This window comes from Ictidomys tridecemlineatus, chromosome 5, assembly GCF_052094955.1.
Source record: "Ictidomys tridecemlineatus isolate mIctTri1 chromosome 5, mIctTri1.hap1, whole genome shotgun sequence".
NCBI lineage: Eukaryota > Metazoa > Chordata > Mammalia > Rodentia > Sciuridae > Ictidomys > Ictidomys tridecemlineatus.
In genome coordinates, this window is record NC_135481.1 from 199899740 (window position 1) to 199914894 (window position 15155).

General features: G+C 59.2%; 2 protein-coding genes across 4 annotated transcripts; one reads left to right on the forward strand and one right to left on the reverse strand.

The window, feature by feature from the left end:
- Positions 1-122: 122 nt before the first annotated feature.
- Srms (src-related kinase lacking C-terminal regulatory tyrosine and N-terminal myristylation sites) lies at positions 123-9968 on the reverse strand. 2 transcript variants are annotated; one of them, XM_078052189.1, is made up of 9 exons: positions 9687-9968; positions 7002-7627; positions 3680-3801; positions 3124-3290; positions 2327-2507; positions 2086-2244; positions 1283-1464; positions 1040-1196; positions 123-808 (listed from the first exon to the last, which is right to left on the reverse strand). In XM_078052189.1, exons 2-9 carry the CDS (start codon positions 7481-7483, stop codon positions 615-617), a joined length of 1644 nt encoding a protein of 547 aa, XP_077908315.1. In that variant the 5' UTR covers positions 7484-7627; positions 9687-9968; the 3' UTR covers positions 123-614. The 2 variants fall into 2 exon arrangements, with proteins under 2 accessions (XP_077908315.1, XP_021581997.2); XM_021726322.3 differs by lacking the exon at positions 9687-9968 and having other exon boundaries at positions 2327-2468; positions 7002-9408.
- Positions 9450-15135, forward strand: Fndc11 (fibronectin type III domain containing 11). 2 transcript variants are annotated; one of them, XM_005325328.4, is made up of 2 exons: positions 9450-10102; positions 11574-15135. In XM_005325328.4, the coding sequence occupies exons 1-2, from the start codon at positions 9941-9943 to the stop codon at positions 12582-12584; spliced, it is 1173 nt and encodes a 390-aa protein (XP_005325385.2). In that variant the 5' UTR covers positions 9450-9940; the 3' UTR covers positions 12585-15135. The 2 variants fall into 2 exon arrangements, with proteins under 2 accessions (XP_005325385.2, XP_077908317.1); XM_078052191.1 differs by lacking the exon at positions 9450-10102 and adding an exon at positions 10188-11377.
- The last annotated feature ends 20 nt before the right edge of the window (positions 15136-15155 follow it).

The following is a 15155-nucleotide window of genomic DNA, read 5'->3' on the forward strand; positions in this document are numbered from 1 at the left end:
GGCACCAGGGTGTCCTGGGGGTTCCGCTCTCTCTTCCACCTTTGTTAGCAGGATGGACCTCCTTCAGCTCCAGCGCCTGATTCTGGGCTTGGGGGTCAGCGTGTAACACATCCATGCCCATGTCTGAGTCAATGAGAACATCTTTACTGGGTGTAGCCACATGTGCCAGGTTTGCCAGTGCCTACAGGGGGCAGGAGACCGTGCCAGCCTATGTGCACACATGTGCCATTGGGTCTGCCTGGGGCCCAGCACTGGCCACTTAAGCTCACGGTGGGACGTGGGGGAATCTTCCCCTCCTTCACCCTGGGGGGGAGTCAAGGAGGACCCGCACAAGGCCAGCTGCGGCCTCTCCACCCAGTGTCTCTGAGGCTCTACTCTGTGCCTCCTCTGTCCTGGAGACACCAAGCACACAGGCCACACCAGGCAAAGGACACTCTGCCATCTGGGTGGGTGTGGGTGGCTGAGCTCCGTCTGCAGGTGTCCAGGTCCCTCCATGTCAGCACAGGAGGCCCACAGCTGGAGTGGCTGGCTTGGTTCCCAGCTGTGCAGCCTTGACCTGGGGTCACCCTGCAGAGAGCACTGGCCCTGGCCACCACCCATGGCCAGAGCCCTGGTCACAAGAGGGCCAGGTGGAGGTGCCTGTGCATGGTGCCCAGCTTCTCCCACAGCATGGCAAAAGTGGGCCGCTCCTCAGGGCTGTCCTTCCAGCACCTCAACATGAGTGTGTAGACCTCCGCTGGGCAGGCGGCTGGGCACGGCAGCCGGTATCCTCGGCTGATCCGCAGCAGTGTCTCCTGGTTAGACATTCCTGGGGAGGGGGTGGATATGGAGTGGGAGCTTCCTTGATTCTGTCTGGGTTCGCTGTGGAGACCTTGCCCAGCCTAGCAGCCTGCCCTCCACCAGCCCCTCCATCCCTCAGAGCACAGGCTGAAGCCAGGTGCCCTCCGGGGTTCAGCCCTCCCAGGGCCGGAGGAGCCTCCTCCCTCAGATCACACTTCTTCCAGAAGAGGCCTTGGCTCTCTTTGGGTAGGCTGCACACCTTCATAGGGACACTGGCCGAAGGTGAAGATCTCGTAGAGCAAGATGCCAAAGGACCAGATGTCTGACTTCTGGGTGAAGACACGGTAGTTGGCGGCCTCAGGTGCCGTCCATTTGACAGGGATCTTGAAGCCACTGCTTGGGGAGTAGATATCATCCTGGGGGGTGAGGGAGGCCAGTGGTGGGGCAGGCGCAGAAGTGCCCTCCCTGCCCGTGGGCCCAGGAGTCCAGGATCCCCACTGACCTTGAGCAGCCGGGCCAGGCCAAAGTCGGCCACCTTGCAAGTGAGGTCATTGCCCACGAGCACGTTCCTGGCAGCCAGGTCCCGGTGGACCACACGCTGCTCCTCCAGGTAGCCCATGCCCTCGGCCACCTGGCAGGTGAAGCTCAGCAAGAGCGGCAGGCTCAGGGCCTGGCCCTCGGGGCCTGCAAAGGGAAAGCAGCTCAGGGACCAAAGGCTAGAGAACGGGCCCCAAGAGAGTCAGGCCGGCAGATGCCTGCTCAAGCCTCTTGACCCTTCTGTGCCTCAGTCTCCTATTCTCTAAGATGGCATGAGAACAGCCCAGTAATGCCAAAGTGGGCAGTGAGCAGGACAGGAAGAGCAGGTCCTGTGCCTCCATGTGACTGCTCAATGCAAGCTGTTTCTTGGCCACTGAGTCAAAACCCTGAGACCCCAGGGTAGAGGAGACTCAGAGAGGAGGATGGGGTGCCCAGGGGCTGGGCTGGGTCCATAGGCCTTATACAGAGCTGGTAACACATACGGGACCCTGCTCCCGGCAGACTCCAGGCCCAGCCTCAGAAACACGTCTCTGATTGTCCCTCAGCAAAGCCCAGCCCCAGCCCAGATCCTGGCTCCCAACTCCCTGCTGGCCAGAGACCCAACAGGAACTGGTGTCTGCAGCCTGGGCCACACATGTTCAATAAAGAGGCCTGGCCCACCACCAATGGCCTGCCACCAAGGGCCCCAGGGACAGCCTCCATGCAGAGGGGAGGGCATCATCCACACTCAACCAGAAGGATATGGCCAGCCTGGAGGGCAGTACTCACTGCCCAGATAGGACTGCAGACTGCCCTTGCACATGAGCTCCGTGACAATGTACACAGGCTCTCCATCCGAGCACACCGCATACAGCCGGATGAGCCGCTCGTGCCTCAGGGTCTTCAGCACCTCGATCTCCTTGGCCAGGTCAGCCATCTTCATGTTGGCTGCAGGAGAGGACACTGCACCAGGACCACCCATGCCACCCCCCACTGCCGCCCCAGGCTGGCTTCAGACGGAGGGCCTCACCTGACTTAATGGTCTTGACTGCCACGGGCACAGAGCCCTGCCACAGGCCTTCCCACACTTGCCCGAAGTAGCCTTCACCCAGCTTCTTCCCAAGGACAAATTCTGAGCGAGGTCGCTCCCACTTGTCCTGTGCTGGGGGCCTCTGCAGGGAAGGCAGCTCAGTGCCCTGCCAGCCACTCCCCTGGCAAAGTGGACAGGAGGGCTGGGCAGGGTGGGCTTCTGGCAGGGCCCTGCCTCCTGTTTTTTCCTGCACAGAGCCCCCACATCAGGTCTTGGGCATCTCTTTTCCCCAGACTCATTCGCCCCAGGCCTGGACTAGAACCCAGGGAAACCCACGCTGGCCTTTGGTAAGACTGGCCCTGAGATGCAGGAGCTAATTGCTGTGGGGACCTAAGTGGCACCTTCTCCTGAGCCGGCAGGACATCAGTCCATAGACATTCATCACTGCTCTGACTGGGCTGTCATTATGAGACCCTTGCCCTGGAGCACAGGAGGCAGCCCCATGGGAGGGCTAGCACTCCCTCCCGACACTTCTGCCTTCAGGGCCTGGGACAGCTGTGGTGCCTTCCTCGACTGCTCACTGCCACTGCCTCCTGCCCTGCAGAATGGGGTGCACCCTTACCCCCCACAGTGATCCCCCACATCTTTCCTCCAACAGCCAGAGTGCCACCCCGAGTGGAGGGCACAGAAGCCACTGGGCTCACACTGCCCCCAGGTGGGGCAGGCCCAGGAACCAGCTGAGCGACTCTGAGACTGAGTCCTGGTGGCTCCCAGGAATAGGGTCCAGTGAGGCCCACCTGGGGCACGCAGGGCTGCAGCAGTGGGTTCTGGATCAGCTTCCAGTTGGCCTTGTAGTAGGCAAGCAGAGACTGCAGGCTGGGGAAGAGCCGGCCCTCCTGCAGGTAGAGGCTGCCTCCCGGGGCTGTACTGATGCGGTAGTGGCAGACTTTGGCCTGGGCCCGGACTGGGAGACAGAGATGGACACTGGGGTCTCTGCTGCAGGCGTCCCCACCTCAACCTCTCCTGTGGCCTGGCTCACACCAGTCCGGGGGGGTTCCTGAGGTGGCCAGCCCTGGGTGCAGGGGTGGGTGTGGCAGCTGCAGGGCAGAGGCAGTGTCGAGCTCTGGGGGCACAAGCCAGTGCTTGATAGATTCTTGTTGGATGAAGGAGTCCATGATTAAGTGAAGGGAAGGAGGAGGAAGGGAAAGAGAGAGGGGAGGACACAGGCGTTCACCAGGCATGGGTAAAGAGGCTGGTACTGCCTGGGGACCCGCCACCCCAGCTCCAAGGTGCTAGCTGATGGGGCTGAGCAGCACCCCACTGTGGGACAGCCATGAGGCACTGCCTTTGTACCTGACAGTGAGTAGTCTCCAAGGCTGCTCTCACTGGGCCGGATGAGGAAGGCCCCTGGGGCGTTAGCAGGGGACAAGAGCAGTTGCTGGGCCTGGGTCCTGTTGATCTCGCAGAAGTACCAGCTGCAAGCAGTGGGCAAGGTCACTGCAAGTCCAACACTGTGTGACCCCAGCCAGGCCTCAGGCCACAGTTGTCCTGACATCTCTTGGGGACAAGGTACAACCAGTGCCCAATCTGGGGTCCCAACTAGGGTCTCCACCAGCCCCTGTCCCCTGCTTGACCTCAAGAGTCCTCAGAGCTGGAAAGGGGACCACTAAGGCTGGCACAGGGCTAACTCAGCCACCACAGGTGAACTGAACACTGACTCCCACAGGAGAGACTGTTCACTCACCTGGACCACTAGCTCTCAGTTAACTCTGCTACAAATGACCTCCAATTCCCTGCCCATCAAGTGACCACTAGTCCCTGCCACAGGCTAACCATCAGCCCTGGCCACAGGCTGAACGCACCAAACTTGAAACTTTGATGATCCCCTCTGGGGGTTCACAGGAACAGGTCCCCAACAAACTGCCCCAGTAGCACCCTCTGGGCTGCCAGTATGACCGGAGAGGAACACAGGTGCCATCTGACAGGGCATGGTGCCTTGGGAGGGGGCTTAATGGGGACTGGGAGCTCCTAGAGCAGGTGACTTGAGCCAGGGTGTGCAGGTCGGGAGAGACAACCAGTGAGGGACTTAGGAGAAGCTCACAGCATCTTGCACTCTCAAGGTGCTGCCTAGGGAAGATGGCCCAGAGCACCTGACCTCTGTCCGTAGAACGCTCCCCTCTGAGCCAGGTAGGTGTTTGGGCCTCTGTGAACACCAGGGGACAGGGGCTCCCCGGCACCCACTCCTCGATTTATTTATTTATTCATTTACTTTGGTTGTTGGTGGACTTTAGTTTATATGTGGTGCCTCACACATGCTAGGTGAGTGCTCTACTACTGAGCTACAATCCCAGCCCACTCCTCAGATTTCTAGACACAGGAGTCCACCAACTTGAGTTTAGAGGTCAGGGGCCATCTCCTAAGTCGTTTAAGTCACGCCGTGTGGTCCCCTCATTCCTGGGAGCCAGTGACATCCTTGGGAGGGAGAAGTAGCTCCCAGCCCCCCTCCCCATTGGGTGTCTCTGCTGTCCAGGGTCCAGGTGGGGATCCACACCTGGCTCAGCTTCCCACCTCGACCTCCTACTTCTGGGACCTTCCAGGGACCAGCCAAGAGAAGCATGCTGCCCTGCCCCGTGGGAGCACAGCCCGTGGGAACAGTCCTGTGAGCACGGGATCTCATTCACCCAGATGCAGGAAGCACAGTGAGCCAGGGGCATGGGGGCCAGCTCTGAGAGTAGGGTCAGAAGGGATCCTGGAGGACCCGTAGTGCGACTCAGAGCAGCCCACATGGGACCAGAGCAGCCTGCACCCCTACCCTGGGGAGCCATGGGTGAGGGAACTGGCTTGGCTAGGGCAAGGGGCTGGGCTGAAGTCAGAGGGAAGGGCACAGAATCAAGGACAAGGCTGGAATTTGGGCTGGACCCTCCTGAGACTGGCCCTGCAGCAGGCTCTGAGAAGACCACAAACTCATTTGAGAAGCCAAAGGTACAGCCCACAAGACTGGCTGGTTCTACTGAATGCTTCCTGAATACAGCCCCTGCCTTGGAGGTCCACCAGCAGGCCAGCAAGACCTTCTGTGGGTGAAGGGCCTCTGGCATTCCTTTCCAGAACAGAAGGATGTGGGGGCCAGGAGAAAGGGGGTCTCCCCAACGTGTCCCCAGCCTTCTCCAGGAGCTGCGTCAGGACCCTGGCAAATGCAGTTGAGACTCCCCTGTGCACCCTGAGAGGTAAAGGTCTCTCTCTCCCTGGGACACGGAGCCAAGTGCCAGAGTAATGATGCCACAAGTGTGGTCAGGCCTTTCATCTCCAGGCTCAGGCACTCATTAGCTCTCCCCAAGAGCAGCCCTGCCCACCAGGCACCCTTCCCTGCCTGCCTGCCGTGCCAGCAGCCTCCAGGAGCTGATCACAGGATCTGTCTTCCATATCCACTGACTGTGAACCCTCTCCCTTCAGAACAAGGAGACCTGGGACCTGCCTCCTTGGCATGGGTGAGGGCTGGAGCCCCTCATCAGGCACCTTCCTGTGACTCCAGCTTCACCAGTCACATGAAATCTCTCAGGAGACTGAACACTAAGGGCCCCCCAGAAGGCTGGAGGTTGCTGACAATGCTGACACAACTTGGTTTGCAGAGACCAGGCCCAGGGCTCAGACTAGCTGAGCCTAGGAGCAGGGGAAGCTGCCCAAGGCCCAGCAGGACCTGCTTCCCACCAGTTCTCCACCTGTTCATCCCAGCATGTGCCTGATGAAAGACCCTCCCCACCTGCTGGTGCTGAAGGAGGTATCTAAACCTCCCAGGATCCCCAGACTGGGCCAGAGCTTGCCACATCTTGATAATGGCAACTGCAATAGCCACAAAATCTGGGCTGACCAACTGCATTTAGGGGAAAGGCAGGCAGGAACCACACCCTAGGACCTGGGTCCAATACTTGACGCCATAGCACTGTGTCCATCACATAGGCCCTGTTTGGAGCTGGCACACAGGAGTGCTTAGTCTCTGCCTGCAACCCAGGAGGCTAGGCAGCCCAGTGAACCCTCAGCCTGGGCTTCTCTGAGGACCCAACCAGGAGAGCACCTGCCCTCCAAATCCCAGAGTGTTGTACAAACAACCAGGTATCCACACTGGCCACTTGCCACTGGTGGTCTGTACCAGCCCTGGGGACCCCAGGAATTCATCCATTCCCCCGCACCTTCTTCCTAAACAAGCATGGCATGTCTGGACCCCGCTTGGGTGGTTTGGAGAATGTGGACAGGTGGTAGAGTGCCCTTACAGTACAGGGGTCCCTGCATGGACACCAGGAACCTGAAGCCCTCCGAAGAGCTCCTGGAATGGTGTGAGGCCTGAATCAACTGGCACATATCAGAGCCCAAGCCCTTCCCTCTAAGCAGAGGCCACTCAGTAAACACTCGTGAAGTGGATCCCTGCATGAGGGCAGGGTCCTGGAGTGCTGCCATGCTCAGCACCTGACCTGTTGTCCATCACAAGGAAGCTACTCCTGTGCTTCCCTCTAAGAAGCGCGGTTAATCTGTTTCACAGTGGCCAGCTCACCTGCCTGCTCCTCCTGGTGCAACAGGCACCTCACGGAGGGTCAGAGAACATGCATACATTCCCACTTAAAATCCTGTCTTATTCCACTCCCCAGACCTATACAGACTCTGGGGCTCAGGCCCAAGTACTCACGGTTGGTCTGAGAGCATCTCAGGGGTGGCTTTGGCCACGTAGTTGATGGGCACCAGCCCGGTGCTGGGCGGGCTGGAGAGCCTTCGGGCGAAGATATAGTCGCCCTCCTCCTTAAGGGCGTAGAGCCTGTCCCCGCGAGTGACGCTCAGCTCCTCCGGGCGCCGCGCGGTGAAGTCGTAGAGCGCATGAAAGAGCTGCGCGGGGGGCGCAGAGCGCAACTCAGGGCTCTGCCGGGGACTCGGTCGCTGAGCCGGCGGTGGGCTAGGGCGCTGGGCTGGCCGGGGGCTCGGTCGCTGAGCTGGCGGGGGGCTATGGCTCTGGGCCGGCGACGGCGGCGTCAGGGCCCTGGGGCCCGGGGATGCTGGCCTCTGGCTCACCCGCCTCCAGATCTTGTCCCAGAACGACAGGAAGGCCAGACGCTTCCTGAGGAAGGGCTCCGCGCCCCTGGGGGGCGTCGGGCTCGGCTGACGCTGGAGGTGCATGGGGCAGCCCTAGGGTCAGCACACCCGGCAGAGGGCCCCCCAGCAGAGGAGGCCGAGTGCTGAAGCCATCAGAGTGCGAAGGAGAAACTGGAAGGGCCGGTGGGACCGCTGGGCGGACTTCCTGCGCAGGTCCCTAGCTGGCACCTGGTATAGGGTGACAGACAGGGTCACTCCAGAGGGTCCCTAAACAAGGCACACAGCTCCCCGCCTGCTTCCTAGATTGGATAAATGACTAGTGGGGCGAAGGGCAGCACCCGTAGCCCCTCTCAAGGACCGCTGTGATGTCCAGTTGTGCTGAGAGCAGCTGGGCGGGGCTGCAGCAGAGGACAGGCTCCAGGTGATTGAGTGGGCGGTGCCGCGGCAGGCGCCGGCCCCAGTCGTGCTCAGCCGGAGGGAGCGGCACTTCCCTGCCACGCCCTGCAAGTGCAACAAGAGAAAGGCTGGAGCTCCTGCCCTGCTGCCCTCGAGATGGAGGTCCCTGGAGGCGGCAAAAGCTGCTCATCATCAGTGTGCTGGTGTGAGGGGCAGCATCCTGGGTGTCTGGCTGAGGCTGGCTGCAGGAGCTCAGAGTTCCATCCATATCCAGAGGGCACAGCTTCAAGGGTCTTTATGGTTGGGGTGTGCTCCCCCTTCCCCAGGAGTGGAACCTCAGTGCACCCAGGGAAACTTTCCACCAGCATCAGCTCACTGCCCACCCAAGGTTAGACAAGACTGTAAGCAAACTGGGCCATCCCGGCCACAGAACGCCACTCAGCAGTGAGATAGAGCAACTGTTAGTGCACAGGATAGTCCGAACAGTCAGGAACTACGCTGAACCTCAGAGGCTAACCCCAAAGGCTGCAGGTACTGTGACTCAGTCCAGGGCCTTGTGTGCTAGGCAAGACTCTGCCACTGAGCTTCAACCCCAGCCCCTATACAGCATTCTTAAAATGACACAATCATAGTTAGTGGTTGCAGGGGCTAAGGAAGGGTGGGTGAGTCACAAAGGAGTTCCTTTGGTGGATCTCCCTGTGTCGGTCAATATCAGTGTCCCAGTGTGATCCTGTGCTACAGCTTTCCAAAAGGTCTCCTTCTGTGGACACTGGGTATATGTATGTGGGATTTGTTAGTCCCTACTAACCACATATCTCAATCCACATATCTCAAATGAAAAGCTGATTAAAAAGTAGATGGGAAATTAGGGAAAAATTTAGATGGGAAATTAGGAATAGCAAAAAGCGTTTTTGGAGAGCTGGGGTTGTGGCTCAGTGGTAGAGCACTTGCCTAGCCTGTGTGAGGCACTGGGTTCCATCCTCAGCACCACATACAAATAAAATAAAATACTGTGTCCACCTAAAGCTAAAAAATATTTTAAAAGAGGGGGGGACAAGGAGACAGAAATCAGGACATGCCTGAAGAGGAGGGGTTTCTGTCCCCACATTCCTCCTCCAGGGGAGAGCTGCAGGCCTGGGGTTAGAAGGTCTTCCTCCTGCTGGTTTTCATCCACTTCCCCTTCCCAGAGGCAGTCACCCCTCTCTGACAGTGCCTTTTCTTCAAATAATCTAGATCTCCCTTGAATCTCTAAATCAGCAATGACCCCTGCTCCGACTTCTTTAGTGTCCTGGCAACGACAGAATCAGCACCCACCACCCCTGTCCAGTCAGTTCCTGGGCTTTCATCCTTAGGCCGGGAGGGCACAGCAAACCAATGGACAGAAAAGCTACCCCCAGGAAACAGCGTCAGCTGGAGCTGAAGGGCTGTGGCCACAGAACAGGCTAAGAGGAGTTGGGGACAAAGTCTTATCCTGGAAGGGGTTGCTCCTTTGTGAGGGCGGGAAGTGGCGAAGTGCACCTTTGGGTGTCTGAGACCATGGCCAGAAAAACCCCAGGGTGTCTTCCCAGCAATAGGGGGATGGGTGGTGATCCCACAGGTCTGAAGGCTAGAGGGGGGCGGTGGGGGAGGTGGGGGGTGTAGGGTGGACAGATGGGATGGGACCTGAGATCTTCCCTAGAGCTAAATGGAGACCCCATTTATCCAGACCAGACATGGCCTAAGCAAACCCTGTGGAGAGGCAGCCTGCGTGGGAGAAGTGGTCACCCCTGGCCCTGCTGACGGCTGGCTAAAGTGACCCCGTCACCAATTCCTGGTCATCTCCACCGAATTCCTTGGAGACCCCCAGGGCGGTGCTAGGGCTGGGACCTCCTGCAGGTGCCCTTCCCCATACCAAAAAGGGTCCGCAGGTGCCAGTGCTGATCCCCCCGAGGGCAGTGAGCAGGGACTCGAGCTGAAGGCTGAAGGCGGTAGGCCTCAGGCTCCGCGTTCGGCACCCCGCGCCAAGCCTGGCTTTCGTTGCGCACGGGGCGGGGCTGAGGGCCGCTGCTCTCTGTCCGCTGGGCGCTGAACACCCTCGCCCGCAGCCAGCGTCTACGCTCAACCCTCACGTCGCGTCGCAGGCATCCCGTCGCGCGGGGTGTCACAATGACCTGCAGTCCCTATGGCAACCCGCTGGCGGGCGGGGCCAAGGCGGCGCGGAGGGCTTTGACAGTGGGCAGCAGGGCTTCGCTCAGCCGGGCAGCCAGGCGCAGGCTGGGGAGGCAGCGGCACTTGGAGAGGAGGGCTGAGGACTCTGGGAAACGAGGGGTAGGAGCAGGGACTCGGGAGGTGGGCACGGGGGCTGGGAGGCGAGGGGAGTGCGCAAGGGTGGAGATGCCAGGAGTGCCGGTAGTCTGCTTAAGGGAAGTGGCCTATGGCCAGGGGCGTAATGGGGTCAGGATGCTGGGGAAGGATAGGTCTGGGGATGCCCCTTCCTAGAGTTCATGGGCAGCCCTATGCAGCCTTCCAGATGGGAGGCTGCTGTGCACGGAGGTGGTGAGGTGTGCTGGCCTGCAGCCAGAGCAGGGTTCTAGCCAGGACTCCTGGGGTCCTGATCTCAGCTTGCATCTCACCCCAGAAACCCTCCCTGTGTCTCCAGGGGTCTGTTCTGGCTCTTTTGCTCCAGGAAGAGCAAGGTAGGCCTTTAAGGACTGAGGCTGTCTCGGGTCACACTCTGACCACAGACCTGTATGGCCTTGGGTCAGTTCGCTCCTAGGTAATCCATTCACCCCAGAAGGCTATGACATCAGGGATGCCAGCTGAAGCCACTGGCCCAGCCCAGGGGTTGCTGGGAGCTGAGGGTAGCCAGGGATATTGGCCTCTTCTCCAGAGAGCTTTGGCAGCAGGGCCAGCCTGTGGCAGCACCCAGCCATGGGGTACACCAGCCCCACCAACACAGAGCTGGAACCTGAGCTGGGAGGAGCAGAGGGCAGACTCTGGGGCTGATGGTTCAGATCATGGAAGCGGCCAGGAGCAGTACCTGTAGTTCCAGCTACTGGGGAGGCTGAGGCAGGAGGATACTTTAAGCCCAGGAGTTCAAGGCCAACCTGGGCAACATAATGAGACCCCATCTCAAAATAAATAAATAATTTTTTTTAAGACCTGGAAGGAGACTAAACTACCAAGATTTCTAGCCTCAGGCTTCCCGTCTGTGAAAGCTGGTGACAGGACCTATCCTTTTGTGGGTCTTTTTCTGTGCCACCAGCCTCAGTACGGGAAGACTCAGTACTAGGACTAATACAGTGCTGATTCCTCAGTGCACTCTCCTCGTTGAGACCTGCTCCTCTGCTCTGCAACCTCAGGGAGAACCAGTAGGTGAGGATGCACCACAAATGCCCCAAGAGAGAGTCATGGACTGCTTAGGGTCACTGAGTCCTCTCTACAGCCCTAGGGCACCCTCCCTGTGTCAGATGAGGAGCTGAGCTCATACCAGACCCACAGCTGGTCAGTGGCAGGGGTTTCGCCTGGGCCATTCTGACCCCAGCCTACTCTCTCAGCCCTGACTTGACTCTTCACTTCAAAGGACAACTAACTGCCCCCTTGGTAAGAGGTTTTTTGCCCCCAACATCCACTTTTGTCCAGCTACACAGACTTCCTGTCAGGCCCTTGAGATAGCCTTTGCTCAAAAAGCAGTGCCCCTGGGAAGGGCAGAAGCCCAGTGTGGGGCAGAGGGCAGAGGGCCTGGGTGGGCGGCTAATCCAGCCTGACTGTTGCAGCTCATGTCAGCCCTTACCCCCAGCTCCAGATCATGAACTTCAAGGTCACGGGCCTGGGCCTGGACAAAATGAGGCTGGACAGTCCACAGTCCTTCCTGGACACGGAGGAGGTGGAAGAGGGGGAGGATCAGCAGCTGCTGGAGCCAGAAGCGTGGAGGACCTATATGGAGCACCGCAATGTGCTTCGTGAGTTCCTGACCTCAGACCTGAGCCCCCATCTGCTCAAGCGCCACCATGCCCGCATGCAGTTGCTCAAGAAGTGCTCCTACTACATTGAGGTCCTCCCCAAGCACCTGGCCCTGGGTGACCAGAACCCACTGGTGCTTCCCAACACCATGTTCCAGCTCATTGACCCCTGGAAGTTCCAGCGCATGAAGAAGGTGGGCACAGCACAGACCAAGATCCAGTTGCTGCTGCTGGGAGACTTGCTGGAGCAGCTGGACCATGGACGTGCAGAGCTGGATGCCTTGCTCGAGTCCCCAGACCCGCGGCCCTTCCTGGCTGGCTGGGGGCTTGTGGAGCAGCGGCTGGCAGACTTGTCGGCCGTCATGGACAACTTCCTGGCCATGATGGTGCCAGGGCGCCTGCACATCAAGCACCGCCTGGTATCTGACATTGGGGCCACAAAGATTCCACACATCCGGCTCATGCTGAGCACCAAGATGCCAGTCATGTTTGACCGAAAGGAGTCAGTGGCCCACCAGGACTGGGTCAGCCTGCGCTGGTTTGTCACCATCCAGCCAGCGGTGCCAGAGCAGTTTGAGCTGCGCTTCAAGCTGCTGGAGCCACGGACGCAGCAGGAATGCACGCAGTGTGGCATCATCCCTGTGGCCACCTGCACCTTCGATGTCCACAACCTGCTGCCCAACCGCACCTACAAGTTCACTGTCAAGAGGGCAGAGAGCTACACACTGGTGTATGAACCATGGCGGGACAGCCTTACCCTGCAGACCACTCCAGGGCCCCCGGGAGGGCCTGCCCCCAGTCGGCTGGGCAAGCCCAGCTCGCCCCTGACCGCACCTTCTGAGAGATGATTTTCTAATATTTATCCACTAATAAAGAGGAGTATACACAGAGAATTAAACAAGCCGGCTTAGGTTTTAAGGCAGCAGCAGCCATGAGTATTTTCCTGATGGTCCAGCACCCCACAAGCCCCAGGACCCCCTTAGTCCTGCTGTCTTTCCAGGGGAGCCCCAGTCTGGACCTCCAGGACAGATGGCCACTGGAGCAAGAAGTGCCAGCCCCTGGCACCTGGCTGCCATCCCCACCACCACACCAGTCTCTGCTTTCTCACCTGCCTGGCAGGCTGGGGCTGCGTGAGAGGGTGACACCCTGGGGTCCTGTCTGGACACCACGGGGGCAGTCAGAGCCCCCACGCTAGTATTGCAGCTTCCTTGGAGCCAGGGTGCCCGAGACCAAGAGGACATTTTATTTTATTTATTTATTTTCTGTGGTGCTGGGGATTGAACCCAGGGCCTTGTGCATTCGAGGAAAGCACTCTGCCAACAGAGCTACATCCCCAGCCCACATTTTATTTTTAAAATAAAAGATAAACGTCTTATATTCTCCCCAAGAAAAGCTGAAGTTCGTCGGTACCCCCATCACGAAGTGGGTGAGGGTCCTGGCAAGGGAGCCTGACCAGGAGCCTCCCCAAGATGCTAGCCAGTACCATCGCTCCTGTGGGGTGGCCATCCCTCTGCCCACCAACCCTCCTTGCCAGCTGCTGGTGGTCTCTCCCTATGCAGGTGACCAGACCCCTATGTTACCCGAGGAGCCTCGAGAGGCCATGTTCTCCAGCCTGGTCATGTGACTCTGGTGCAGCCAGAAGATGGTCTCAAACACAGCCCACTTGACTCAGGAGACGTGGATGCAGGCCTGGTCACCTCCAGGGCCACAGGGTGCACCTTGCACCCAGGCGAGGCGGGGGCGGACTGCATGGACCAGAGCCACACCAGCACACACACGTCCAGTTTTCCACCCACCACGCACATCAGTGCTCTCAGGTCTGGCAGGGGCTAGAATGGTAAAGGACAGGGACCCCTTTTTCCATTGGCAAAGGGATGGTTTGCTGCAAAGGATGGTCAGCTCCCAGTGGGGTCAGAAAGGCCTCAGCAGCCCAGCTCCCTTCCCAGGGCTCTCCAGCTGCAGGCCCACCCATGGTTCCTGTGAGCCTTCCATGCCTGTCACTCTGGCATCATGTGGCTTTGGGGACTTGCCTCTGGCCGTCCTACGGGATAGGCCATCCCAGATGTCCAGGGTCAGCATGCCACTGCTCCTGTGCTGCTTGTGGAGTGAGGACTGGGGTTTGTGCTGTGTCACACCCAACCCACTGGAGAGGGGAGGCCTGGGTAGGGGCTGGCCAAGGGAAGTGTCTTTGGGTCCAGTACTCTGGCATGCCCACTGGAGGGCTGCCCAGGTCCTGGCATCTCTGGCCCAGCCTCATGCCCCCAGCAGGCCCAGAGGCAGCAGCTCAGAGCGGAGCCACCCTGAGTAGGTCCTGCCCCTGGGTACACCCGCCTGGGCTGCTCCCTCCGGCAGACTCACTCCATGGGGCTTCCCACCTTTGTATCTTTGAGAAAGTCGCAGGGGCTGAGCGCCTTTCTCACTCCAACATGGTCTCCTTAAACCTTGTTGCTGGCAGTGGTCCAGTCCTGGCTTCCCCCTGGTCTTCAAGACCCCTTCCCCAGGAAGCCCAACTCATGGCTGGTGAGGTCCAATTGCCTCTGCCTGGGGGCACCTGTGAATCTCAGGAGATACCCCAGAACTCTGCAATAGTCTTGTTGTTGTTGTTGTCGTACTAGGGATTGAACCAGGGCACTTAACCACTGAGCCACATTCCCAGCCTTTCTTACTTATTTATTTTTGAAACAGAGTTGCTAAGTTGCTGAAGGCCTCACTATAAATTACTGAGACTAGCCTCAAACTTGTGATCCTCTTGCCTCAGCCTCCCCAGTTGCTGGGAGTACAGGCCTAGGCACTGTGCCCGGCTTCTGCAATTCTTTTACAGCTGCCCTAGAAGTATTCTCTAAGCAGCACTTCCCACGGCACCTCCCTCCAGGGGACCTGCTTTCCCTCCAGCTTCTCTCTGCCACATCCCACCCATCTGATCTCTCTGCTGGCAAGGGAGAGCAGTACAGAGGGTGCAGGGGAGGCCAGGGAGAGCCAGCCACAAACCAGCAGGATGCTCACAGCCCAGGTCTGCTTGGGGGTGCCCACGGCCTGAGGAGCAACTTCAGACAAGGCAGGGTGCTATGCAGACCACAGCTGCAGGGACCTGGCCCCTGGCCTCATGGGCTACTTTGGGTCAGCCCAGTCTGGGGACCGAGCATGAGGCTGGCCATGCAACTCGGGACAAGGCTCCCCATCCTTGCCAACTTGGTCCCCCTCCTCCACTGTCCCTGCACAGATGACCTCAGGCGGTACAGCTGGTGCCCTTGGTCATAAAGCTGGGTGCTGCCATCCTCTCCACTTGCTCCCAGGTCCAGCATCTGTCCACTGGGAACCCCTGGTGACCTCCACAGCCACCTCCTAAGGAAGATGAAGGACAACACTTTTTGCCCCTGCCCAACCTCAAAGCACCCAGAAGTGAGAGCAGCTTTCAGAGG